Below are 26,676 nucleotides of genomic sequence, written 5' to 3'. Positions count from 1 at the left end.
ACCCCACTACTTCTTATGCCTGAAGTGACACACACACACACACACACACACATACACACACACCCGCCTTTATCCTGTTTGCCCATCTACAATGCCGAGGAAAAGACCATCCACCTTTCTCCTTTCAACCTTCAAATGTTGGTGAAGGAAGACTGGATTATATTTTTCTGACTGTATTTTTACACCACCCATTTCTGACTCAAAAAAAAAAAAAATAGCTTTGATGGACAAGGGAGATAGCATAACGGTTACAAAAAAAGACTTACTTTTTTTTTTTTTGCCTCCAAGGTTATTGCTGGGGCTCGGTGCCTGCACTACAAATCCACTGCTCCTCTGTTTTTTCCCTTTTGTTGCCCTTGTTATTTACCGTTGTTGTTGTTGTTGTTGTTATTGCTGTCACTGTTGGATAGGACAGAGAAATCGACAGAGAAGGGGAAGACAGAGACCCCTGCAGACCTGCTTCATCGCTTGTGAAACGACACCCCCCCCAACCCCACCCCCAGCAGGTGGGGAGCCGGGTGCTTGAACCTGGATCTTTACTCTGGTCCTTGGGCTTTGAGCCATGTGTACTTGACTCACTACCACCTGCCTGCCTAAGAAATGCCTGATGCACCAAAAGTCCCAGGTTCAATGCCCAGCACCACCATACACCAGACGGGGGGGGGGGATCCTTCGAGCCCCCATCCCCACCTGCAGGGGGAAAGCTTTGTGAGTGATGAAGCAGTGTTGCAGGTGTCTCTCTGTATATCTCCCTCTACCCTTTTGATTTCTGGCTGTCTCTATCCAATATATAAAGACTGTAAAAAAAAATTTTTTTTTTAAGAACAAAAGGAGTTTTAAAAAATAAAATTTCAAAAAAAAAAAAAAAAAAGACCTGAACAGTGCTCCGGTAAATATAACAACAACAACAGTAATAGGATTTGACTTCCAACACTTAAAATCATTTGCTTACAGGTCACCAGCACCCTTTCATCTTTCCTCTGCCCATCTCCACTTGGCTTTTTTTAAATTTTTTAAATTTATTTATTTTCCCCTTTGTTGCCCTTTTTTTGTGTTGTAGTTATTATTATTGTTGTTACTGATGTCATTGTTGTTACATAAGACAGAGAGAAATCGACAGAGATGGGGAAGACAGAGAGGGGGAGAGAAAGACAGACACCTGCAGACCTGCTTCACTGCCTGCAAAGTGACTCCCCTGCAAGTGGGGAGCCAGGAACTCAAACCAGAATCCTTACGACAGTCCTTGTGCTTTGCACCACGTGCGCTCGACCCACTGCACTACCTCCCAACTCCCTCCTCTTGGCTTCTGAAGCATCCCAAAACCTTCCATCTATCCTGATTCTGGCTGCCAGTTGCCTGTCCCTCTCACTGATTTCCTCTCCTTCTCTTACACTTCTCCTCGGTGGATTTTGTTCTTTCCATAGACTCTATGCATCCCATGCATTCCCACTGAGCCTTCAAATAGTGCCTGCCTCTGTGAAAACAGTGCTTTAGTCCTTATCCTCAGCTACCGTTTCAAAACTGTCTGCTAGGTGTTCCCTCCAGGTTGTTTACCCAAGCTTACCCCAAAACAGGATGCAGTATCTTTTCAGAAAACACACAGAGACCTCTGTCTCTTTTCAGTTGCCACTCCCAGACACACCCTTCCCTTCCCCACTCTGTGAAATAACTATTCCTATGAAATACCAAATAGGTCAAGTCAGCAGAGGTAGGAAGCCTATGAATGGATATCTGTATCACTCTGGACATAAAAGGAAGCAGTTCCAGGCAGAAGACATCACATATGCCAGAGCTGAGCTGGGCTCTAGTGTCTCTCTCTAATTTTTCTCTCATAAAAATGAAAAGAAAAATCCATGAAATAAAATGAAAATTCCCCAGTCTTCTGTACTCTTAATATTGTAAGATATCCTCCTGGAACCTCTGACCCTCCTCCAATGCCCTCCTTTCTCTTATTCTCCCATTTACTCACATTTCAGACACAGCAAATAACAATAACAAAGCAAACAGGGCCTGGGGCTGGGCAGTGGTTCACAAGGTTGAGCACACATGTTACAATGTGCAAGGACCGGAGTTCAAGCCCCCAGTCCCCACCTGCAAGGGGGAAGGGGACTTTGTGAGCAGTGCAGAGCCATGCTGCAAGTATCTTTGTCTCTCTCCTTTATCTTTCCCTCCTCTCTTGATTTCTGGTCTCTATCTATCCAATAAGTAAAAATATAAAAGATAAGTAACGAATACAAATAAATAACAATTAAAAGAAAATACCCTTTATATCCTAACAAACGAAAGCAAAGCAAGGAAACAAGGGATTAATGTCATCAGAGTAACTCATCCCAGCACTGTAAAACTCTCTCAGGAACACTCAAGATTCACATTCACTCAGCCCAAATTCTGACAGGATCTGATTTCTCCTGCCTGCAACCACCCCATGAGTCACAGAGACGATGACTCAATTCAGTGTTAGGAGGGAAGCCGCACGTTTGACTGCGGGAGTTTGCAAAATCACAGTGTGTTCATTTTCAACTTCAATCAGTCGCTGGTTCATAATCAAGCCTCAAGACGTGTCTCACCAGGGTTGAAAAGAACACTGAAGCTTAGGTTTGGGGGCTGCCAGAAAAGCAAAGACGGAACTCTGGGTGGGGCTTTCTGGATGCCCCGATGAATCATGAAAGGCACGTAAAGGCACTTGTAAAGGCATGCCTCTCACTCGTAGGCTCTCCCGAACTGGGCACGGAACACATGGTGGGCACCTACAGAGAAGTCATTCTCATTTCGATGTGGCCAAGAGAAAACTGTTCTGAGTGCTAGAAATGAAGTTTCCATTTCTGGGCTTTACAAATTTAGACCCTATGAATGCTGGGTTTTTTTTTTTTATTTATTTATTATTTTTGCACCATGATTTTTTTTTTTCTTTTTGCCTCTAAGACTACTGCTGGGGCTAGGTACCAGCACTATGAATCCACTGATCCTGGAGGCCATTTTCTCCCCATTTCTGTTGCCTTTGTTGTTGTTGTTATTGTTATTGTTGCCATTGCTGTTGGATAGGACAGAGAGAAATTGAGAGAGGAGGGGAAGACAGAGAGGGAGAAAAGAAAACAGACACCTGCAGACCTGCTTCAACACTTGGGAAGCGACCCCCTCCCCTGCAGGTGGGGAGCCAGGGGTTCAAACCTGGATCCTTGGCGGGCCTTGTGCTTAACGCCATGTGTACTTAACCACTGCACTACCGCCCAGCTCCCTGAATGTTTCTGTTTGTTTTGTTTTACTAGAGTTCTCCTCAATTCTTCTGGTAACACTGGGGTTTGAACCTGGGACCTTTGATGCCACAGCATAAAGTCCTTTCTTCTTCATAAGTCCATAAAGTTACTTCACTGGGGGCTCGGCAGTGGCATACAAGTTACCATGCACATGGACCCGGCTTCAAGCCCCCACTCCCCACCTGCAGTGGGGATGCTTCACAGTTCGCTGCTCCACAGGTGTCTATCTTTCTCTCTCCCTCTCTATCTCCCTCACCCCTCTCAATTTCTCTGTCCTATCAAATAAAGTAAAAGAAAAAAATAGCCTCCTGAATTTGTAGTGCCAGCACCAAGCCACAGCAATACCCTGACAACATTAAAAAATAATCAAGAGTTACTTCACCTTGGCCTGAAATAGAAATCTTGCACCAATACACAGACAGGTATTTTAAAATGCCTTGGTTCACCTTATTTCCCTCTGTGGCTAAAGACATTGGCAAGCATAGCCTCTGTTTTAAACATAGTAGTTGATACTCCAGTGAAACAGTAAAGAGCACAAGACAGCAAATTTCACCACCCCACAATCCAGCTTTGCACAGACAAACGATTTCACTGCGGGCAAGTCACCACACATCACACCTCATCCCCAGCTACTAACTGCTTGCTTGCACTGGTTTACCTCTGAGGTTCCTTCCGGCTCCAATAATCCATGAGGCTCAAAATGAATGAAGAAGAAAGATCACCCTGCATGTAGGATGATTTAAGTCTCAATTTGATGTCATTCGACCCAAGACTAAACCACCAAATACAAATGTAAAAATGATTGTGTGCAGCCGCCCCCCCCCCGTGGTAGTGCACTAGGTTACGCACACATAAGCAACTTCTTCTTCTAGCGTTTGCCCTTCTTCCGTAGCCAGTCAACAGCGTCAGGTTGAGCCTGATGTAAAGTTTCGAGACCTCCTTTGAATCTGTAGAGGTGGCAGTCGTTGACTATATGGGTCATAGTCTGTCTGTAGCCACAGGGGCAGTTTGGGTCGTCTCATAAGCAACTCAAGGACCTGCACACAGATCTGGGTTAGAGCCCAGGCTGCCCCACCTGTAGGGGGACCGCTTCCCAAGCAGTGAAGCAGGTCTGCAGGTGTCTATCTTTCTTTCCCCCTCTCTATCTTCCCCTCCTCTCTCCATTTCTCTCTGTCCTATCCAACAACAACAATGGAAAAGATGGCCTGCAGCAGTGGATTCGTGGTGCAGGCACCCAGCCACAATGATAACCCTAGAAGCAAAAAAAAAAAAAAAAAAATTCAGAAAGATCACTTAAGACGGCACTGTACTTCCAACTCTTTCAGGCATGGGGAAAAAAAAAAAAAAAACCTTCAAACCCAAAGCCAACTTTAAATTCGGGCATTTCTAGTGTTCAGGGAAGTCACTGTTCTCTCCCAGCTTCCCCCTCTCAGAAATGAAGATAACCAGGCCTTCTCTGTGGGACTCTTGAAGTTAGACACTGAGTGTAAAGCTTGTGGCACTGGGAAGAAACACAACAGTTCACACGTTAAATCCCTCCTCACTCCAAGCCAGTCATGTACTTTTTATAGAGTTCTCAGTGCAAAATCATCCCAAGAAGTGCTTAATCATGGCTTCTGACATGATTGTTGCTATTCTTTTCTAATAACAATAACTACCATATTCTTGAGTAATTGCCGTGTGTTGAGTGCATTTAGTCCTCACAAGAACATATAATCATATAAAGAGGGAACCACTGCTCTTCAGATGATAAAACTAAAGGCAGGTGAGATCATAACTGCCCGCAGCCACCCAACCACCAATGGAAGCACCATTACACTACACTCCTTTATCTTCAGAGTCCACCTATCTCTTTATCTATGCCACACACAACAGCAAAGATGTGTGAATGAAAGGCCCACACCTTTTCCAAATCACTCTCACATACCTACAAGTTCAGACAGATTTCTCCTGGCAAAGCTGCCTGTAAAATCCAGCCCACACACTAATTAATCTACTTCCATTAACCCTTGTGTCTGATTCTGATCTATATGTCATGAAAAGTGTGTCCAGAAGTTTGGTTTCCAATAGAAAGTCATGTAAGGGGGAGGGGGGTGGACGGTAGCACAGCAGGTTAAGCACACACAGCGCAAAAGCAGAAGGACCAGTGTAAGAATCCTGGTTCAAGGCCCCGGCTCCCCACCTACGGGGGGGGGGGGGTCACTTTACAAGTGGTGAAGCAGGTCTGCAGGTGTCTATCTTTCTCTCCCCTTCTCTGTCTTCCCCTTCTCTATTTCTCTGTCCTATCCAGCAACAATGACAGCCATAACAACAATAATAACAAAAAGGCAAAAAGGGGGGGGGATACCCTCTGGGAGCAGATCCGTATTGCAGGTTGGGATTATTGCCCCTGCAATAACCCTGGAAGCAAAGAAAAAAAAAAGTCATGTAAACAGAATTGGCTGCTTTTTGGTTTTGTTTTCTAGCTAATAAAGAAGACTGAAGGGGCCAGGTGGTGGCGCACCTGGTTAAGCACATACATTACTGTGCAAGGACCCAGGTTCAAGCCCCTGTTCCCCACCTGCAGAGGAAAAGCTTTGCAAGTGGTGAAGCAGGGCTGCAGGTGTCTTACTGTCTCTGTCCTCTCTACCCCTCCCCTCTCAATTTCTCTCTGTCTCTATCCAATAATAAAAATGAAAAAAAAGAAGAGAAGAAAAGAAAACTGAAGATAATGACTTCACAAATTTACTGGATCAAGACAGAAAATAAAATTTCTGGGGCCAGGAGGTAGCGCAGCTGGTTGAATGCACACATTACAATGCACAAGGACATAGGTTCAAGCCCCCAGTCCTCACCTGCAGAGGGAAAACTGCCTGAGCAGTGAAGCAGTACTACATCTCTCTCTCTCTCTCTCTTTCCCTCCCCCACCAACCTTTTTATTTTATTTTTTTGCCACCAGGGTTCTCACTGGGGCTTGATGCCAGCTCTACAAATCCACTGGTCTTGAGGGCCTTTTTTTTTTCCTTTTTTCTATTTTACTCAATAGGACAGAGAGAATTTGAAAGAGGAGGGGGAGACAAAGAGGGAGAGAAAAGAAAAGAGGGAGAGAGAAAAATAAACACCTGCAGACCTGCTTCACGGCTTGTGAAGTGTCCCCAGTGCAGGTGATTTCTTTTCCTCTCTGTCTCCCTCTTCCGTCTTGATTTCTCTCTTCCTCTATCCAATAAATATACATTTTTAAAACATATCAAAATAAAATAAGAAAAAAATTAAAGAAAAGTCAATGTCCCATCATCAATCTGAGAAAGATGTAAAGACTATAAAGAAGGAAGATTTTAATCCTTATGAATAGAAGGTAGGGTAAACGACACCAACCTAACTTTACTGGACAGATGACATCACCAATGTGTCCTGGATCCCCACCTTCCCAGAGCCCCTGGGAGTATTGGTCAACCTGCCAACGTTATAAACACCCACGTCCAGCAGAGAAGCAATTACAGAAGCCACCTTCCGCATCCTATAATAATCCTGGGTCCATGCTCCCAGAGAGATAAAGGACAGGAAAGATTCCAATGTAGGGGGTGGAATACGGAATTCTGGTGGTGGGAATTGTATGGAATTGTGCCCCTCTTATCCTATAGTCTTGTCAAACATTATTAAATCAATTTAAAAAGGCAGGGGGAAGAAGGCAGGGTTCTGAGCCAAGTTCTAGTGGATACACATATGACAGAGATGGCAATGGTGATAATGACAAATACTCTTCAGTGTCTGAAAAATCTACTCTAAAGAGGCATTAACACACAAAGTTTACTATTAATGCTTTTTCCTAAAAAAAAAAAAAAACACCCAAAAGCTAAATTGCTCCCTAATAGAGGTATAGTTCATACAACTAAAAATGAATGAACTTATATAAATATCATTAACTGTAAACCCCATCTATTTGATCTGGGGTCCATATTCAGCACAGGAGCCTGTGTAACCTCTGCATCCCTGTAGGTCTGAGCTCGCATTCTGTGGTCATGGTTAGGAACATTCCAGGCTGCACTCATTTCAGGACCCATCTTCCTCGGGTGATAGGTAGTGTGGAAATGTACCCCTCTTATCTTACAGTCTTGTCAATATTTCCATTCTATAAATAAAAATTTAAAAAAAATAAAATGAATGAATGAACTCTAATATAATCAATGCTACTGTTCTCCTGGGTAGAAAAGTAAACAATGTTAAAAGAGTAACTTTCTTAAAGACAAACCATATTTTTCCCACCCTTATTAAAGTAGAATTACAATGCAAACCCTTCAGCTATTAAGTCTTGCTGACACAAATGAAACTAAGAATTACATTCAGGTTATGGTGAAACACAGTCCTGACCCTGGGATTTCTAAAAACAGGACTGTGACTTCTAGAAACAGTTCCCCTACCTACCAGCTCAGCTAGAAATAGTCAGTGTTTATGTGGTAAAAGAGAGGGAAAAAGATCCTAGGAAGATTTAGATCCCACTGAAGATCCCACTGATTTAGAGCTGCGTGTTTATCATATTGTTACAACTGGAGAAGCCAAATAAATCAAAGGATGTGAAGACAAGGAGGGAGAAAGGGCTGGATCCTTAAGTTCTAGCGTTACAGGAAGCATCTGCTCTGAGAACAAGGGACTCGTCCTCAGATAACAGAGCAGTATTCACCTTTGAAGCAAGGAGCAACAGTTCTGAGCAACAGTAGTTTCAGGGATTCTGTGGAACAGAATTAAAAACAACCCCTAAATAAGTAGATACCCCCCCCCCAAAAGAATCATTCTACTGCCAGAATAGTGTTATCCAAGCCAGTCTTCAGTACTTCAACTTCTGACTCGCCTTCCAGACAAAAGTCTCACTTTAAAAAAAAAAAAAAAAAAAAAAAGCCACAACAACATTCACCTGTGGCGTTAGTGTTATTTGTTTGCAGAAAAAAGAGACTAACAAAGAGGAAAGAAAAAGAAAGATACAGGAGATATTCTAGAAAAAGAATGGGCAAGCATCCAAGCAAGGCCCAAATATTTATCCGAAGAAGCTATGTTTTTTCTGTGCCTTAGCAATGCAGTAAAACTCCCATCAGTAGAGCCAAAATCATAGCTCTTAATGATATTGGAACTATCTTAAGGATTATTGGCTGTGGACTAGTATTTCAGAATTTCCTGTAGCTCTTATGCTAAAAGCAGAATTCATTCATTTTTTTCAGAAAATTTGTAAAAAGGAAATGTAAAAAAAGTAAAAGGGGAAATTATGTAAAGAGGAAATGATGCTTCCTGCATCTCCTTCTGCAGTAAGTACTATTTGTAGCATTAACTACTATGCTTTATTGATTTGCTAAGAGGTACCAGATGCTGATGTCTAACTTACAACTCATCTGGGAAATAACTCTCACCATCCCCAATTTACAGATAAGGAAACAGATTCAGATCAACTACATAGCCTTCGGGAAATCACACCGGTGCCAGGACTCGATTTCACATTTAAGAACTCACCTATGTCTTTCTTTTTTTTTCCTTGCCACCAGGGCTATCACTGGGGGCTCAAATCTGCTACACGCAGTAGCCAGTTTTTTTCCTTTCTATTTTATTTAATAGGACAGAGAGAAATTGAGAGGAAAGTGGAAAATAAGAGGGAGGAAGAGGGGAGCCGGGTGGTGGTGCAGCGGGTTAAGCTCACGGACCAGCGTAAGGATCCCAGTTTGAGCCCCTGGCTCCCCACCTGCCGGGGATCACTTCACAGGCAGTGAAGCAGGTCTGCAGGTGTCTGTCTTTCTCCCCCCCTCTCTGTCTTCCCCTCCTCTCTCCATTTCTCTCTGTCCTATTCAGCAATAACAATAATAATAACAAAGATGATAAACAAGGGCAACAAAAGGGGGAAAATTTTTTAAATAATAAAAAAAGAGGGAGAAAGAGAAATACCTGCCACACTATTTTGCCACTTGTGAAGTTCCCCCTCACCCCAACAAGTGGGGATGTGGGGCTTGAACCTGAGTCCTTGCATGCTGTGATGTGTGCACTCTACCAGGTGCCCAAACACCTACATTTCTTCTCAAGGCGATGAAGGACTTCCCCTTTCCTAATGTGAAGGACAAAGCAGCCTGGCCCCTGCACACATCATCTCCTCCTGACTCCTGTCCCAGACTTACCCACCAATCACTCAACTGCCCCTGGAGAAAGAACCACAGCTATCAATTTTATCTCACGTCACGGTGGTGTCAACTTCTCCATGCTGGTAGAGGATGAAGATTTCTATCAAGAACTTTTTGTGGAATCCTATCCACCTTTCATTAGGTACCTGTAAATGCTGTTCTTTAAAACTGACTCTCAAAATTATAGGATTGTTCCCCTTAATCTCTAGCCTCTCTGGCTAAACATCTTAGCTAACAGTGTTGTTTGTAGTTGGGTGGTGAGGTAAGTGATTCTGATTTGTTTCCTTGACTTCCAGTGTTTATCAGGTTGTTAAAATCAAAACAATAAGCTTTTATTTTAATAAAAAAAAAGTTTAAGTATACAGGTACTTGTCTCCCCAAATCATTTCCCCCTATATTGGGGGTGAGGGAAGATATTAGTTGTCCCATATAATCCTGAACCAAGTTACAGTCTAACCATGAAACAGAACACATGGGTACTTTGACAAATGGCTCTCATTTTTATTTTTCCTGTTAATTAAGAAATCGGTTTGGTGTCCTGGAGCTCCTGCTTCCCCAGAGATCTGCCCCCTGGGAAAGACAGAGGCAGGCTGGGAGTATGGGTCGACCTGTCAACGCCCATCTTCAGCGGGGAAGCAGTTACAGAAGCCAGACCTTCCACCTTCAGCAACCCACAATGACCCTGGGTCCATGCTCCCAGAGGGATAGAGAATGGGTAAGCTATCAGGGGAGGGGATGGGATATGGAGTTCTGGTGGTGGGAATTGTGTGGAGTTGTACCCCTCTTCTCCTATGGTTTTGTCAGTGTTTCCTTTTTATAAATAAAAATTTTTAAAAAAGAAAAAGAAATAGGGTTGGGCATTTGGCACTGTGAGTATCTAAAATGTGGAGACTGTCAGATAGCACTGGAGGGCACAAAGTGCACAGAGGTTAAGGATATTGCTGTCGATGCTGACCATTGGATTTTCTTTTTTTTTTTTTTAGAAACTTTTTTTTTGCTTATTTGTTTGGTTTATTTTTAAATTCATTATTTATTAATTCCATTTTGTTGCCTTTGTTGTTTTATTGTTGTTGTTGTTGTTGTCGTCATTGATGTCGTCATTGTAGGATAGGACAGAGAGAAATGGAGAGAGGAGAGGAAGACAGAGAGGGGGAGAGAAAGATAGACACCAGGGCAACAAAAGGGAATAAATAAATAAAATAAAATAAAGAAAGAAAGATAGACACCTGCAGACCTGCTTCACCGCCTGTGAAGCGACTGCCCTGCAGGTGGGGAGCCGGGGGCTTGAACCAGGATTCTTACGCCAGATGCTAACCATTGGATCTTCAGAAAAACAAACCCCCAACTAACCTGGTTATAATGATATTAACTACTGTTATTCGAAACTCGAAACTCGAAATTCGAAGACTTCAAGAAACCCTTTGCATTCTCTTTAAGATCCTCATTTCTCCTAGTCCTGGAACCTCTAGGACTATGTCCATACTTCTTGATATTTCTTCTTTCTGATCTCTTACTGCCAAACTACCTCTGTTGACTTCAACCAAATCAACGCTACTAGTCATCCCATGTTATGCTGCTACTGAATTCTCTGGACTGTTGCCAGAGATACCAAGCGTAAGATGTCAACCTCCCAACTCCTCAAATCTGGTGAGATCTTTCTTAACACATGGGACTATCTAGTTCCACTTTAGATGACATATCACCTAACAAAGTTACAGATATTAGGTTTAGGATGGAGCTTAGGGTACTGGATACAGGTGTACATGTATCCATAAGCAATGGACAATTACAGAACTCAAAATAAAAATGATTAATAGCCCTCTGTGATAAGACTTAGACCTAAGAAGCCAAGAATCCTAGTAGAAATGCCTAAAGAATAATCCTAATTATAATCCTCTAATGGACAGTCTTAGACCAAATTAGCTTGGAAATCTAGCAGAAAAGCCCAAAGAAGACAGATCCCAAAAACCTAATACTGGTTGGTTTCAACAAATGACATTCAACTCTTAAGGTCTAAGGTCATCAGATAAAGAGAGGACTACAAAAGTTGGATAAAGGCAAGAGACTGGCTCATGTAATAATGGCCCTTTTTGTTACACATGTACAAACTACTGTGTTTTGGTTTTTGCTACTATATTTTATTGTTGACTATAAACCATTAATCCCCCCAACAAATAAAAAGAAGAAAAAAATACTAATGGCCTTTATGGTTAGTATCACACTATCCCATCATCTGGGCCCTAGTCAGGGAATCCTTGTATTCCTACACAAATATGATGGGCCTAGAGTTCTAACGGGTCCCTCTCTCCACCATCAATGGTCACTTCCATCAGGAATGTCATCATAAGTCCGCTAGCTGGCCTTCAAAGTACCTTGCTCTTGCCATAAAGCAACAAAGGTAGGGACTGCTCCAGGCTCTGAAGGGAGGATGGGTCATCCTGCCCTGCCACTTGAGGGAGACTGGTCCTGAAATGAGTGCAGCCTACAATGTTCCCAGCTGTGGGCATGAACTGCAAACTCAGATTAACAGGGACTTAGAGGTTACACAGGCTCCTGTGCTAAAAATAAAAATACATATGGGCCCTGGATCAGGTGTATGAGGTAAACAGTTTATTTTACTCATACATCGTTTTTTTTTTTTTTTTCTAATTTGTCTATTGGGGGATTAATGATTTACAACTGACAGTAGTTTGTACATGCATAACATTTCCCAGTTTTCCACATAACAAACAATTCAACCCCCACTAGGTCCCTCTCTGCCATCATGTTCCAGAACCAGAACCCACGCCAACCCCACAACCTACCCTAGAGTCTTTCACTTTCGTGTAATACACCAACTCTAGTCCAAGTTCTGCTTAGTGTTTTTCCTTCTGATTTTGTTTTTCAACTTCTGCTCAGAGATCTTTTTCAAGATTGGGAGCTACTCTCTGCCCTAACCTTAACTTTTTAGCCTTTTTCTCTACTCTGACACCATCTTCTTGAACAATATTTTTCTTTCTTTTTTTTTAATTTTTTTATATTTATTTACTTATTCACTTTTGTTGTCCTTGTTGTTTTATTGTTGTAGTCATTATTGATGTCATTGTTGGATAGGACAGAGAGAAATGGAGAGAGGAGGGGAAGACAGAGGGGGAGAGAAAGACAGACACCTGCAGACCTGCTTCACCGCCTGTGAAGCGACTCCCCTGCAGGTGGGGAGCCGGGGCTCGAACCGGGATCCTTAGGCCAGGCCGGTCCTTCTGCTTTGCGCCACGTGCGCTTAATCGGCTGCGCTACTGCCCGACTGCCCCTTGAACAATATTTTTGTCCATCTCCATGTTAGCTATCAGCTCAAGCAAAAAACAATGATAGTCATGGTCCCTTAGAAACATGCCTAAAATGGACTTCCTAGTTTCTTTCGACCCTAAGATCCCTAATCTAATCTGCTCTGTGTCTATTTTTTGGTTTCTGTTCATTATCCATTTTGTCCCATTTTATATCTTGCCACCTTTCAGCCACCAAATTGCAGACGCTACTATGCCTCTATCCTGACTTCTCTGGGCAGAAGACCTCACCAATGTGTCCTGGAACTCCACCTCTCCAGAGCTCTGCCCTGCTAGGGAAAGACAGAAACAGGCGGGGAGTATGGATTGACCTGCCAATGCCCAGGTCCAATGGAGAAGCAATTACAGAAATCAGAACTCCTACCTTCTACACACCAAAAATAATTTTGATCTATGTTCCCAGTGGGGGAGAAGTGATAGGAAAAAGAGGATGAGGACTCTGAATTCTAACTCTATCAAGACCCAAAGAGAAAAGAGGAAAAAGAGAGGGATATTTAGATGTAGTAATAACATTGTGTAGCTTGGAAAGGAAGATAGGATCTTTATTTTAAAGGGGGGAGGCAATTATATATAAATATACACAGAGGGGGAGTCAGGCGGTAGTGCAGCGGGTTAAGCGCACATGGTGCAAAGCCCAAGGACTGGCATAAGGATGCCTGTTCAAGCCCACAGCTTGCTACCTGTGTGTGGGGAGGGGTCACTTCACAAGCGGTGAAGCAGGTCAGCAGGTGTCTATCTTTCTCTCCCCCCGTCTCTTCTTCTCTCTCTCAATTTCTCTGTCCTGTCCAACAATATCAATGACAACAATAACAATAATAATAATGACAACAGCGATGGCAACAATAAGGACAACAAAATGGGAAGGAAAAAAAAAGGCCTCCAGGAGCAGTGGATTCATAGTGCAGGCACATAGCCCCATCAATAACTCTGGAGGCATATATATATATGGAGAGAGAGAGAGAGTTAGAGTTGTAGAAATAATAGTTATCCCATATCTGCAACCTTATGAAAACTGTCTTACATGTAATTTTGTAAATCCATATTGTCACTAATAACTAAATAGAAATATTCTTTAAAAAGAAAAGAAATAGGGTTGGGGAGACAGTATAGTAGTTAATATAAAAAGACTTTCATGCCTGAAGCATTGAGGATCCAGATTCAGTCCCCAGCGTTACCATTAGCCAAAGCTGAAGAATATTCTGGCCAAATAAATAGCTATATATTGAGAGAGAGAGAGAGAGAGAGAGATTCCACACAACTGGGCTTTAACACAGTTCTTTTCCTTCCCACAGGCCTACTGAGCAAAATCCCCTGCACTCACTGTCTACGGTTTGTAGCTTCAGTTAGAAATCTCCAGAGAAAAACCTTGAGAGATAGCACAGCAATTTACACCACAGACTTTCACACCTGAGTCTTCGTAATCCCAGATTTAATTTCTGGTACAACCATAAGTGAGCACTAGCTGAGCAGTGCTCTAGTCAAACAATAATGACTTCGTTTTTTTCCACAGAAAGAAAGAAAGGTTATAAATGTTAATTGAATTCTTTTTGCCATAAAGTCAGATCCTCTGGGAAAAGCCTGCTGTTACCAGGATACTTCAGGAGACTCAAATAAATTTATTTTATATTGTTTTGTTTTGATCCCTGATTTATGTTACGGGTGTGTTAATTTAGCTTTTATATTCTACAAGATGTGAAACAATTCTACATGCTGAGACAAGTTTGAAAGCAAAAAAGAATGTGGAAAACTGGGAAATGTTATGCATTGTACGAACTATTGTATTTTACTGTCAACTGTAAACCATTAATCCTCCAATAAAGAATTTTTCTAAGTAAGTTAAAAAGATATAGATAGTGCTTTTTTTTTTTTTGAGGAGGCTGTTTGTTTTAATTTTATTTATTTACTTAATAGGACTGAGTGGGAAGGGAGATAGAGAAGGAGAGACAGAGAGGTACTTGCCACACTGCTTCACCACTAGTGAAGATTCTTCCCCCCACCCCGCGCAGGTAGGGGGACAAAGGGCTTAAATGTGGGTCCTTGTGCACTAAACTGGGTGTAAACCCAGCCTCTACAGCTTGTGTTTTGAAAGTGATTGTTAGAACAGAATGAAAATATCTGGAATAAATTTTATCTATAAATTTAAAAAGTAACTATAGCTTGTGTCAGACTATTAATTATGCCCTTTTTTTTTTCTTCTAGGGCACATTATGTCTGCATTTCCCAGCCTCCTTTGCAAGCAGGTGTGGCCTCTGAAAGAGGAGCAGACATGTAGGCCACTTATAAGCCTACAGCATAAAACCTGCCCTCGAGGGATCCCATGCTCTTCCTTCGCAGACTTGGTAGCCGCATGCCGAGTGAGGATGACGGAACCACCAAGTACAAAGCACCTGGGTGTCTGAATCTCCACTTGGAAAGCACCCAAAGTATCGCTTTGGACTTCACTTGAGAAAGAAGTACATGACATACAGACTGCTATTACTTGGGTCACCGCAAATCTGAAGTTTCTGTCACACTACCTACCACATGGCTTTTGTTTGTTTGTTTGCTATCTTTATTTATTTGATAGAGACAGAAATCAAGAGGGAAGGGAGAGATAAACAGGAAGAGAGACAGAAAGACACCTGCAACCCTTCTTCACCATTTGCAAAGCTTTCCACCACAGATGGAGACACAGGGCCTCGAACCTGGGCCCTTGTGTACTCAATGTGTGCACTTAAGCAGGTGTGCCACCACCCAGCCCCCCACGACTTTATTAACAATGTTCCTATCACTGTTGCAGAAGAATCTATATTGATTACTTTTATCTTTTTCTTTATATAGTTTTGTCTTTAATTTTTATTTATTTATTTATTTTGATAGAGGCAGAGAAAAACTGGGGTGGGGGGAGACTGGGAAAGAGAAAGAAAGACACATGCAGCACTGCTTCACCACTCATGAAGCTTTCCCCCTGCAGGTGTGAACCCAGGGCTTGAACCCCGGTCCTTGTGCATGGATGCACCACAGCCCAGGCTTGACCTTACCTTTCTCAAAGACTCCTTCTGCATCCAGGACAGAGACAGTGTGGTTGGCCACCATCCTGACCACCTCGGCTTTCACAACAACCTGCGAGGGGCTGTGTTCCAGAAGGTCCACCCCAATAGTCACCATTCCTCCTGGCCTGATGATGCCAGGAACTGTCACCAGGAACCGGGGCCTAAAGAGTTCCCAACAAGGGAAAAGCAAAGTTTCTTAGCCTCACATCTCCACTCTTCTGTAATCCTCCAACTTCACAGTGAGACAGACTTCCTAGATTGTGCCAGCTGCAGCTGTTCCATCTAAGAACGTCCTCGGCTCCTCTCTGAGCCAACAGTGAAAATGCTCCTGAAACAACTATTCCCCGAGACCGTTTTTGCGCAGTAACTAATGCACCACTGGAAGAGGACCTTGCTATTACTTCCACTTTATAAACCACAAACAGCACAGAATGAGCCTCGGTGCCCGTGGCTTAAACCAGGGCATGCAGAGGATACTAGTCAGGCAGGAGCTTCTACTTTTTTTTTAACAACTTTAAATTTTATTTATTTATTCCTTATTTGACAGGACAGAGAAAAACTGAGAGCAAAACAAGAGGGGGGGAGAGAGAGAGAGAGAGAGCCCTATAGCACAGCTTCTTCACTTGTGAAGCTTCTTCCCCCTGCAGGTAGGAGGCCTGGGGGGAGTTAAACTTCTTTGTAGAAAACCTCATCCCAACGCTGGTCTTTTTTTATTTTATTTTTTATTGGGAAATTAATGTTTTACATTCAACAGTAAATACAATAGTTTGTACATGCATAACATTCCCCAGTTTCCCATATAACAATACAACCCCCACTAGGTCCTCTGTCATCCTTCATGGACCTGTATTCTCCCCACCCACCCACCCCAGAGTCTTTTACTTTGGTGCGATATGCCAATTCCAGTTCAGGTTCTACCTGTGTTTTCTTTTCTGATCTTTGTTTTGTTTGTTTGTTTGTTGACTTGGTTTAAGAAAAAGTGAAAAGGTGTAACAAACTAAGATATTTTTTTTTGCCTGTTCCATTGCAACATGCTAGGATTTTGCCTATTTCCAGATCTTTTTGCTCCAACACCTGCTCCCCCCCAAAAAAAACTATGCAACCAATACCATTGATGTAAAATGACTGAAATTTAAATTATCCAGGTGAAATGCCCAAATGGAGCAAAACTGCACCGTCCCCAAGCCGCATTGTCCCCGCCCAAAGTGGAAATTACAGATCAACTGCCCATTAAAAAATAAATAATAAAAATGTAAAAAAGAAAACTTTAGAAATGGGCGGCTTTCCATTATTTGGGGGTTATTAGAGTGTCACTTTAGTTATCTTCCTACAGCATCTGTACCTGTCACCTCAGTCACACTTTGTCAATGCCACTGACCTTGTTTTGGGGGAAAAGAGATTAAAAAAAAAAAAAAAAAAAAAGTCTCCTAAAAAGGAGGCTCTGACTTCAAAGGTGGAAAAACCAACTGCCGCCCTGGAGAATCTGGCCCGAAGGAATAGCCGGCCAAACCTCCAGGCCCTCGCCAGGCCGGGCAGCTCCCCGCGCTGCAGCCCAGCCCCGGCCCCCGCCCCGGGAACCCGCGCGCCCCAGCCCCGCTCCGCCCCGCCCGCGCGCCCCCCGCGCTCCTACCCCGGGGCTGCGGCCAGCGCGGCGGCCGCGCACACTAGGACGAGGTGGGCAGCACGCAGCAGCCGCGGGTCGCGCATCTCGGCGGTGTCTGCCTGGAAACTGCTGGGGAACTTCGCGGGCCCCGCGGGGTGTGGCTCTGCACCTCCTCCGGGATTTTTTTTTTCCCGGGGACTCTGGCGTTTAGCAATCTGAAATGGGCGCGCCTTTTAGAAGGAGCGATCTAAATTGAGACGCGACTCGCTGGCTCCACCCCTCCCGCCCACTTCACAATGGCGCTTCGAGCTCCTCGGGCAGAGCTGGAGGGGGCTGGGGTATCTGTTCGGCCAGGTTCTGCCCCCCCCCTTGCACCCCTGCTCCCTCCACGCCACCCCAGGGAGCACACCGAGAGCCCGCTTCCCCCAGACCGCCGGGCTTTCCAACCAGTGGTGCCCAGAGTGTATAAACAGGCCCATCCTTGGGAAGCGAAATTCATTGCAGCTATGTGAAGTGGAAAAAAATCAATCATTGTCCTCCAGACTATGAGTCAGAGCTTTAGAGAAATGACAAACACACACTCACTCCTTCACTCACTCACTCACGGGCCAAATAGGGGTGCATTTTCTGGAGAATGCTCCGTGTACATGAAGTACAAGAAGAAGACACGGGTTCTTTTCGACAGAAATGAATGCGTGTTGTTTGCCCTTCCAGGAAAATGGGTTTTCTCAGCTTTAAAAACAAAGAGATAGGACCATAAAACGGAACAGAAGAGGGGAAAGATGCTGACACAGGAACAAATTCGGTGTAGCTATTTGGCACCCTGAAAAGCAATTATGTGGAGGAGATGCTTTCTATTTTCCACTGAAGGTAAACACACGGTACTGCAAGAGTTTTCATTAGGGCTGTGAGGCTTGGAGCAATTTGTTTCAACACAGGATGCAGTAGCTTAGCTGCTAAGGTGAATGTTGCTGGGCCGTTTGTTTGTGGTCAATAAGCTAATGGACCTAGCTCCTTCCCCCCAGCACTTTGGCGCTGCCACTCACTCTGATGACTCAGGTTTTACCATGACAACACCATAAAAACCAGGCAACTGCCAGAAGCTGTTGGCAAACAGTACACACCATCCTTGACAACTTAAAACTTTCTGGTTCCTGAAGCAACTTTTCGAGATGGTGTGGTTTTTAACACAGGGCAACACGCGAAAGGAAACGAGGTCAGCAAAGGAATGTGTCTCGGCAGAGCCCTGAGCTAAATAAGGGGGAAAGTAGCACCTAGATGAACTGTGGTTTCTGGAGTCCAGGAACTGGCTTTCCTCCCTTTCCTGTTCCACCCTTTTCTCACCCCACCAGGCAACTTGCAGAGGTCCCTGATGTCCTTGTCTCCTGCAGGCAGCCTATCTTTAGTGGCCCACATCCTGTGCAGGTAGGGGATGGGATACAGTGACAAGGGTCTGAGTGGATCCTTGAGTACAAATCCTGGCCCTGGCACAGCTGATACTGCTCCTCTGGTCTCTTTCCCCTGTTGTTCAGAGAGCAGGGGCAGGTCTGAGTCCCAGCTAAGTGTCACGGTCTAAATCAGTGTCTCTCAAGCTGTGGTATCTGTGAGAATCACATGAGCTCCAGACATTGCTTCAACAGGTGTGGGTGGAGGCCAAAATTTTGCCGAAGTTCAATGTACATACTTCAAAATTTCACATAACTTCAACAACATGGACCAAAGAAAGCCTACAGATAGAGGCAGTGGATGGGCATTTTGATGAGATGTGAAAGTTGGGAACACAGAGAATTTTTATTCAAGTTTCACTTCACAGAAAAGGGATTCTGATACACTGGGACTGCAAAGTGGTGCAGCCCCTTTGGAAGACTGTGTGGACTGTCCTTAAACAAGTCAATATTAAGTTACCTTATGATCCAGCAATATCACTCTTAGACAATTATCCGGAGGACACTGAAACACTGATTCAAAGGGACATATGCACCCCTATGTTCATAGCTGCATTATTCACAATAGCCAAAGAGTGGAAGCAGCCTAGAAACCCATCAACAAGTGACTGGCTAAAGAAGTTATGGAATATATATTAAATTGAATACTACTCTGCAATCAAAAAGATGATACTGTGTCCTTTAGGATAAAATGGATGGAACTGGGAAGTCGGGCAGTAGCACAGCGAGTTAAGTACACATGGCGTGAAGCTCAAGGACCAACATAAGGATCCCAGTTTGAGGCCCCGGCTTCCCATCTTCTGGGGAATCAATTCACAGGTGGTGAAGCAGGTCTGCAGGTGTCTATCTTTCTCTCCCTCTCTGTCTTCCCCTCCTCTCTCCATTTCTCCCTGTCCTATCCAAAAATGACATCAATAATAACAATAATCATAACAACCACAACAATGATAAAACAACAAGGGCAACAAAAGGGGAAAAAAATAGCCTCCAGGAGCAGTGACTTCATGGTGCAGACACTGAGGCCCAGCAATAACCCTGAAGGCAAAAAAATAAATGAATTAAATAAAATAAAATGGATGGAACTGGAGGTGATTATGCTTAGCAAAAAAGTAAAGAGATGAATGACAACCACCAGATGGTGTCACTCATATGAGAAATCTAGAGAGCCTATACACATGAACTTGGGGGGGGAAAAAACCTGTTTCTAAGACTTATGAGAACTATAGTGGTTTCTTTGGGACAGAGGAGGGTGGGGACATAGAATTCTGGTGGCTGAATGTGGTGTGGAACTATAAATTGTAATCTTACAATCTTGTAACCAACTATTAATCACAAATAAAAAAAAAAGATTTTAAAAATAGACTCTTGGAGGGAAAAATGCATATATTTGGTTTTTATGGGCCTTTCTGAAAATAAATACAAAGTACATGTGACATAACAAAAAAAAAAATCTCACTTTATACAATGGATCCATAAATCAGGTTTATTCTAGAAGCAGACATATATAAGAGGGATTAGTTGATGCTATTCCAGGAAATCTAGAAAGGCTTAGAACAGCCAGGTTGTTTTACACAAATTTGCAGGTTTTAAATGGATGTTGCCTTCATCTGTTTGTTTGTTTGTTTGTTTTTTGGGTTTGTTTGGTTTTTGCTTTTTTTTTTTTTTTTTTACCAGAGCACTGTTCAGCTCTGGCTTATGGTGGTGCATGGGATTGAACCTGGGACTTTGGAGCCTCAGGCATGAAAGTCTCTTTACATAACCATTATGCTATCTACCCTCCACCCACCTTCATCTGTTTATACCATTTTTCTCACAGTGCACACTGTTAAAAGTTTAGCCATGCAGAAAGCTAATCATCTGGATTTTCATAGAAATGAATCTATTACAAACCTTAGTAGAGTAGCTACTCAATGAAAATTTGTTGAAGAAGAAATGTTTATCTTGGAGTTCTTTTTTTTTTTTTACTTTATTATTTTATTAGACAGAAACAGAAAGAAATTTGAGGGGGCCAGGAGGTAGCACAGCCGGTTAAGCGCACTTAGTGTGAAGTAAAAGGACCAATGTAAGGAACCTGGTTCCTTACACCTGCAGAGGGGTCACCACACAGAGAGAAATTGAGAGGTGAGGGGGAGAGAGAGAGAGGGACAGGGAAAGAGAGAGAGTCACCCACAGCTCTACTTCACCACTCGTGAAGCTTTCCCCTTGCGGTGTGGACCGGAGGCTTGAACCTGTGTCCTTGCACGCTACTGTTAGGACCAGGGAGAATATAAAGAGGCAGCACAGAGGTTCAATCCCCAGCACAACAAAATGTCAGAAATGAGCAACGCTTTGGTGTCTCCTTCTCTCTCATTAATAAAAATAAGTAGAGCTTTAAAAAATAATAATCACCAAAAAAATAATAATAATAATAATCACCATCAAGCAGGATGGTGGCATGCAGTTGCATACACACATTACCATGCACAAGTACCCAGGTTTGAGCCCCCATTCCCTATCTGTAGGAAGGAAGCCACACAAGATGTGAAGCAGGTCTGCAGGTGTCTATCTTTCTCCCTCTCTACCTCCTCCTCCCCTCTCAATTTCCCTCTGTCCTATCAAATAAGATACAAAGAAAGAAAGAAATAGCTGCCAGGGTTCAGAGTGCCCACACTGAGCCCAGCAATAACCCTGGTGGCACTAAAAATAAATTAATTCGGGAGCTGGGCAGTAGCGCACTGGATCAAGCGCACATGGCGCAAAGCGCAAGGACCTTTGCGTAAGGATCCCGGTTTGGAGCCCCTGGTTCCCAGTCCGCAGGAGAGTCGCGTCACAGGCGGTGAAGCAGGTCTGCAGGTGTCTATCTTTCTCTCCTCCTGTCTTCCCCTCCTCTCTCGATTTCTCTGTCCTATCCAACAACAACAGCAACAGCTATTACAACAATAACAATAAAAACTACAAAAAGCGCAACAACAAGGGCAACAAAATGGGAAAAATGGCCTCCAGGAGCAGTGGATTCGTAGTGCAGGCACCGAGCCCCAGCAGTAAGCCTGGAGGCAAAAAAAAAAAAAAAAAAAATCATTCATTCAAGAAAATAGTCAAACAAAAGGAAAACTGGTGTCTCAGCAGGAAAAGCACAGGATTTACCCAGCCCACCATATGCCAAAGCAAAGCTGCCCTGGTATCTCTCTGTGTGTGGATGTCTCTCTGTCTCTCCCTCCCTCTCCCTTTATCATGTCAAGATAGGTCTTTAAACAACTGTCTGATAGGTGGGGTGGTGGCTCACCCAGCAAAGCACACACATTACTATGCTTAAGGACCAGGGTTCAAGCCCCCATCTCCACCCGGAAGAGGGAAGGAATTTTCAAGAGTAGTGGAGCAATGCTGAAAGTGTCTCTCCTTCTCTCTTTGTCTCTCCCTCTCTTTTTCTGTCTCTCACCATCTACCAAAAAGAAAGAAAGAAAGAAGAGACAGATCCAAGGAATGCTGGAATCATACAACTACCTATCTCCTCCTGTGATAGGGTTGGTGGCGTCCAAAAATAATCTGAGGGCCGAAAAACAAAAGAGATTGAGATAAATCAGCTATGGTATCCCCCTGCAGCAGAGCACTGTGAGGTGATTTAAAATTGTAGTCTTTCCTCTCTGTGTCTCCCTATCTGAATGAAAGTATGACCCACAGCAGTGAAAGTGAGCATGTAGAACAATAAAACAAATCAAATCATGCTCTTTTTTTTTTTTCTTCCTCCAGGATTATTGCTGGGCTCGGTGCCTGCACCATGAATCCACCGCTCCTGGAGGCCATTTTTTCCCTTTTGTTGCCCTAGTTGTTGCAGCCTTGTTGCGGTTATTATTGCCATTGTTGACGTTGCTTTGTTGTTGGATAGGACAGAGAGAAATGGAGAGAGAGGAGGAAAGACAGAGAGAGGGAGAGAAAGATAGGCACCTGCAGACCTGCTTCACCACCTGTGAAGGGACTCCCCCGCAGATGGGGAACAAGGAGCCAGGAACCTTGCACTTTGCACCATGAGCGCTTAACCCGCTGCGCTACCACTCAACCCCCCAAATCATGATCTTAAGCTGGAGATTAATTAGCAATAAATGTTCATGACATGTTGTTAAAGGCAAGGAGTCTGTTTTAGAAAACAAAAACTTAATGTGATTCCATTTGATAAAAATGAAAGTGTCTATCTTTTTAAATTTTTTTCTTATTATTATCTTTATTTATTGGGTAGAAACAGCCAGAAATCGAGAGGGAAGGGGGAGATAGAAAGGGAGAAACAGAGAGATACCTGCAGCACTACTTCACCATTTGTGAAGCTTTCCCCCTGCAGGTGGGGAGTGGGGGCTTGAACCCGGATCCTTGCTCACTATAACATACGTCATGTAACATGTACCAAGTGCACCACCGCCCAGCCCTGGAAAGTGTCTATCTGTACATACACACTGTAGATAAATGCACTGACAGAAGACTTGAAGGACATTTACCAAAATGTCATTGGTACGCTAGTGTTTACCTGCATCTTACAAATTTACTATTGTGTGTGTGTATGTGTCTATGTGTCTATGTATACAAACATATATTCATGTATATGTGTATAATTCCTGATGTTACAGAATGAGAAGCAAAAAAAACATAAATTCATTAATGGATTCCTGAGGACTAAGGGGAGCCCCGCCCCTTGCTTCCACCTCTTTATTCTTCAGACAGCTGGGAAAAGCATTAACTGCTGGTTCAGAGTATATACCGCATCCAAAAATCATTTGCTTTGTATACATCAAATTCTGTAACATTCCAGAAACACTATAGACAAAATTAATACATGCATAATCTACTTAACAATTATTTATATAAAATCTTACAACTGGGGCCAGTTGGTGGCATACCTGGTTGAGCACACATTTATAATGCACAAGGACCCAGGTTCAAGTCCCGGGTCCCCACTTGCAGGGGGAAAGCTTCACAAGTGATGAAACAGTGCTGTAAGTATCTCCTTGTCTCTTTCCTTCTCTGTTTCCCCTTTCCTCTCAATTTCTGGCTGTCTCTATCCAATAAATAAATAAAGACAATAAAAATTTAGATAGACAGACTTACAGAGAATACCTGATTGTTGTCCAATGATCTTTTTTACCCAAGGGGAAATCTCTGCCCGTTTGGAAAATAAATAGTGCTGAAAATAACTAGGAATAGTAATAGTCTGGTCCTTAACATTTTTTATGAGTCCAGAATTTAACATTGGGAGTCTATGACTGAACAAATTATTAAATAAGAGTAATCATAAATTTAAAGCACTTTTCGGAAATGGGACGTCTCAGAAACTTGGACCTCACAAATTCTTTAGGAAGTTTCTTATTTATTTATTTTCTCTTTTGTTGCCCTTGTTTTATTTATTGTTATTGTAGTTGTTATTGTTGTTGTTGTTGATGTCATTGTTGTTGTATAGGACAGAGAGAAATGGAGAGAGGAGGGGAAGACAGAGAGGGGGAGAGAAAGATAGACACCTGCAGACCTGCTTCACCGCCTGTGAAGTGACTCCCGAAGTAGGTGGGGAGCCGGGGCTCGAACGGGGGTCATTATGCCGGTCCTTGCGCTTTGAGCCACCTGCGCTTAACCCGCTGCGCTACCGCCCGACTACCAGGAAATTTCTTGAGGAGCACTTATTTAGCAAACTAGTGAAATAACCCAAGGAAAGAGGAACATGTGTGATTCAGGGGGAAGTATATATAACCCAGAGATCAAGGAAAACAGAAGTTCCAACAAGAAGAACTAACTCTAGGAAAAAGGCAACAAAGGGAGGGGGAAATAATTTTTTTCCTATTATGAAAGAGACAGAAATAGGGTGAGAGAAGAAAAAGAGGGAGAGTGAAAGAAAAGATACTGGCAGGGGGTCGGGCGGTAGCGCAGCGGGTTGGGCACACGTGGCACAAAGCGCAAGGACCATAAGGGTCCGGGTTCAAGCCCCGGCTCCCCACCTGCAGAAGAGTCGCTTCACAGGCGGTGAAGCAGGTCTGCAGGTGTCTGTCTTTCTCTCCCCCTCTCTGTCTTCCCCTCCTCTCTCAATTTCTCTCTGTCCTATCCAACAACGACGACAGCAATAATAAGAATGACACCAAGGGCAACAAAAATGGGAAAAATAGCCTACAGGAGCAGTGGATTCATAGTGCAGGCACCAAGCCCCAGCAACAACCCTGGAGGCAAAAAAATAAAAGTACAAGCATAATATTTTAGTTCTACAATGAACAATGTTTGCTTATACTGAGGTAAGCATGGTCAATCGGACTTAGAATTTATACATTAAAGGGAAAGGATTAAATATTTTCCTACTTTTCCCATATGAATTCTATCACTAGATAACCAAAGATAGATAAGGGAAACTTTCTCTTTATAAAAGGTTTCCAGTTAATAAATATAAGATGAACATTAGAACTGTAATAACAGCTCATCATAAATTATAATGAACTAATGAGCCTAGGCCAATAGCACTTGCTATGGTGATGAAAATGCTTCATGATCATAAATAGTTACTAGTTAAGTAAATAAGTAAGTCAGAAGGAGGACAAGTATCAAATGACTTCACTCAGTGAACGTTAAGACGCGGGAGTCAGGCGGTAGAGCAGCAGGTTAAGCACAGGTGGCGTAAAGCACAAGGACCGGCACAAGGACCGGCATAAGGATCCCAGTTCCAGCCCCTGTCTCCCCACTTGCAGGGGAGTCTCTTCACAAGTGGTGAAGCAGGCCTCCAGGTGTCTATCTTTCTCTCTATCCTATCTAACAACGACATCAATAACAACAACAATAATAACTACTACAATGATGAAAAGCAACAATGGCAACAAAAGGGAAAATAAATATTTTTAAAAAATTTAAAAAGAAAGTTAAGACACAACACAAAGGAAAATACGGGGTGGGATTACCATTAGTTTTGGTCTATCACAGCAAATCCAAGGACACTAACTTGGGGAGATGGAAAGAGGAAACTTAAAGACCCAGTTTCCTGTGATGGAGGAAGATGGGAAGTCTTGTAAATTAGCATTTTCCCCAATAAAGTGATTCTTCAAAAATAAACGAATTAATTACATTTTAAATATAAGTAGGGCTACTTATATTACAAAAATCAAATCAATGAAATAACTCAAAAGAAAGAAAGATACAAGATTCAGGAGAAACTATATATAAACCAGAAAGCAAGGAAAAGAGAAGTTTCAGTAAGAGATCAACAAGATACTACTTAACACAGTTACTCTGTATTGAGCCTGTATCTAACCAAGCCTCTGAATATAACTTCCAGTCTTCAAGAGCATACACTCTAGGGGAAGAAATTAAACACTACACAAATGTATTAGCAAAATGTGGACTATGGGAGTTTTTATCAGACATCTGAATGTATAGCTTGGCAGATAGAACTTAAGTTTTTCCAGTCTGAGATCCTAGGTTTGATCCTTGGCTATGCATATAGAGCTGTGCACTAGTTTCTCACTCTGTCTAAATATATAAATAGGACCTTTTTTTAAAATTTCTTTATTGGGGGATTAATGTTTTACATTCGACAGTAAATACAATAGTTTGTACAGGCATAACATTTCCCAGTTTTCTATATAATGATACAACCAAACAGGACCTTTTTTAATAAAATCTTTTGAAAAAAAAATTCCTTCAAGAAATAAATCTTGGAGAGAGGTGGCTTAATGGAGAAATATAGGACTGAGGTCTCAGATTCAGTCTGCATACTACTCTGGTTCTTTCACTCTCACTAAATAAAGAAATAATAAATAAACATTTTTAAGTAAATAAACCATGGATTGAAAGTTAATTAAAAATAATAACTAATAGCAAGATATAGCTATGCTATGGTTGCAGACACACAAAAAAAAGATTTAAAATGAACTATTACTGAATATGAGGGCAGTCTCAC

At 42.8% G+C, this 26,676-nt stretch overlaps 1 protein-coding gene across 2 annotated transcripts in view; it reads right to left on the bottom strand.

Moving 5' to 3' along the window:
• Positions 1–17,826, bottom strand: part of CD109 (CD109 molecule) — a 184,274-nt gene extending 166,448 nt beyond the window's left edge. The window contains exons 1-3 of one of the 2 annotated variants that reach the window (XM_007516316.3): positions 17,753–17,826; positions 17,371–17,558; positions 15,729–15,901 (exon numbers count right to left, since the gene is read on the bottom strand). In XM_007516316.3, the coding sequence (XP_007516378.1) occupies positions 15,729–15,901; positions 17,371–17,447 (250 nt within the window). In that variant the 5' untranslated portion in view covers positions 17,448–17,558; positions 17,753–17,826. Of the gene's footprint in view, positions 1–15,728; positions 15,902–17,370; positions 17,695–17,752 lie in introns of those variants that run through there. The other variant, XM_060205388.1, reaches the window with a different exon arrangement.
• Between the last annotated feature and the right edge of the window lie 8,850 nt (positions 17,827–26,676).

This window comes from Erinaceus europaeus, chromosome 13, assembly GCF_950295315.1.
Source record: "Erinaceus europaeus chromosome 13, mEriEur2.1, whole genome shotgun sequence".
Classification (NCBI taxonomy): domain Eukaryota; kingdom Metazoa; phylum Chordata; class Mammalia; order Eulipotyphla; family Erinaceidae; genus Erinaceus; species Erinaceus europaeus.
The sequence above is the reverse complement of the archived record's forward strand: the minus strand, read 5'-3'. Positions and strand labels throughout refer to the sequence as shown.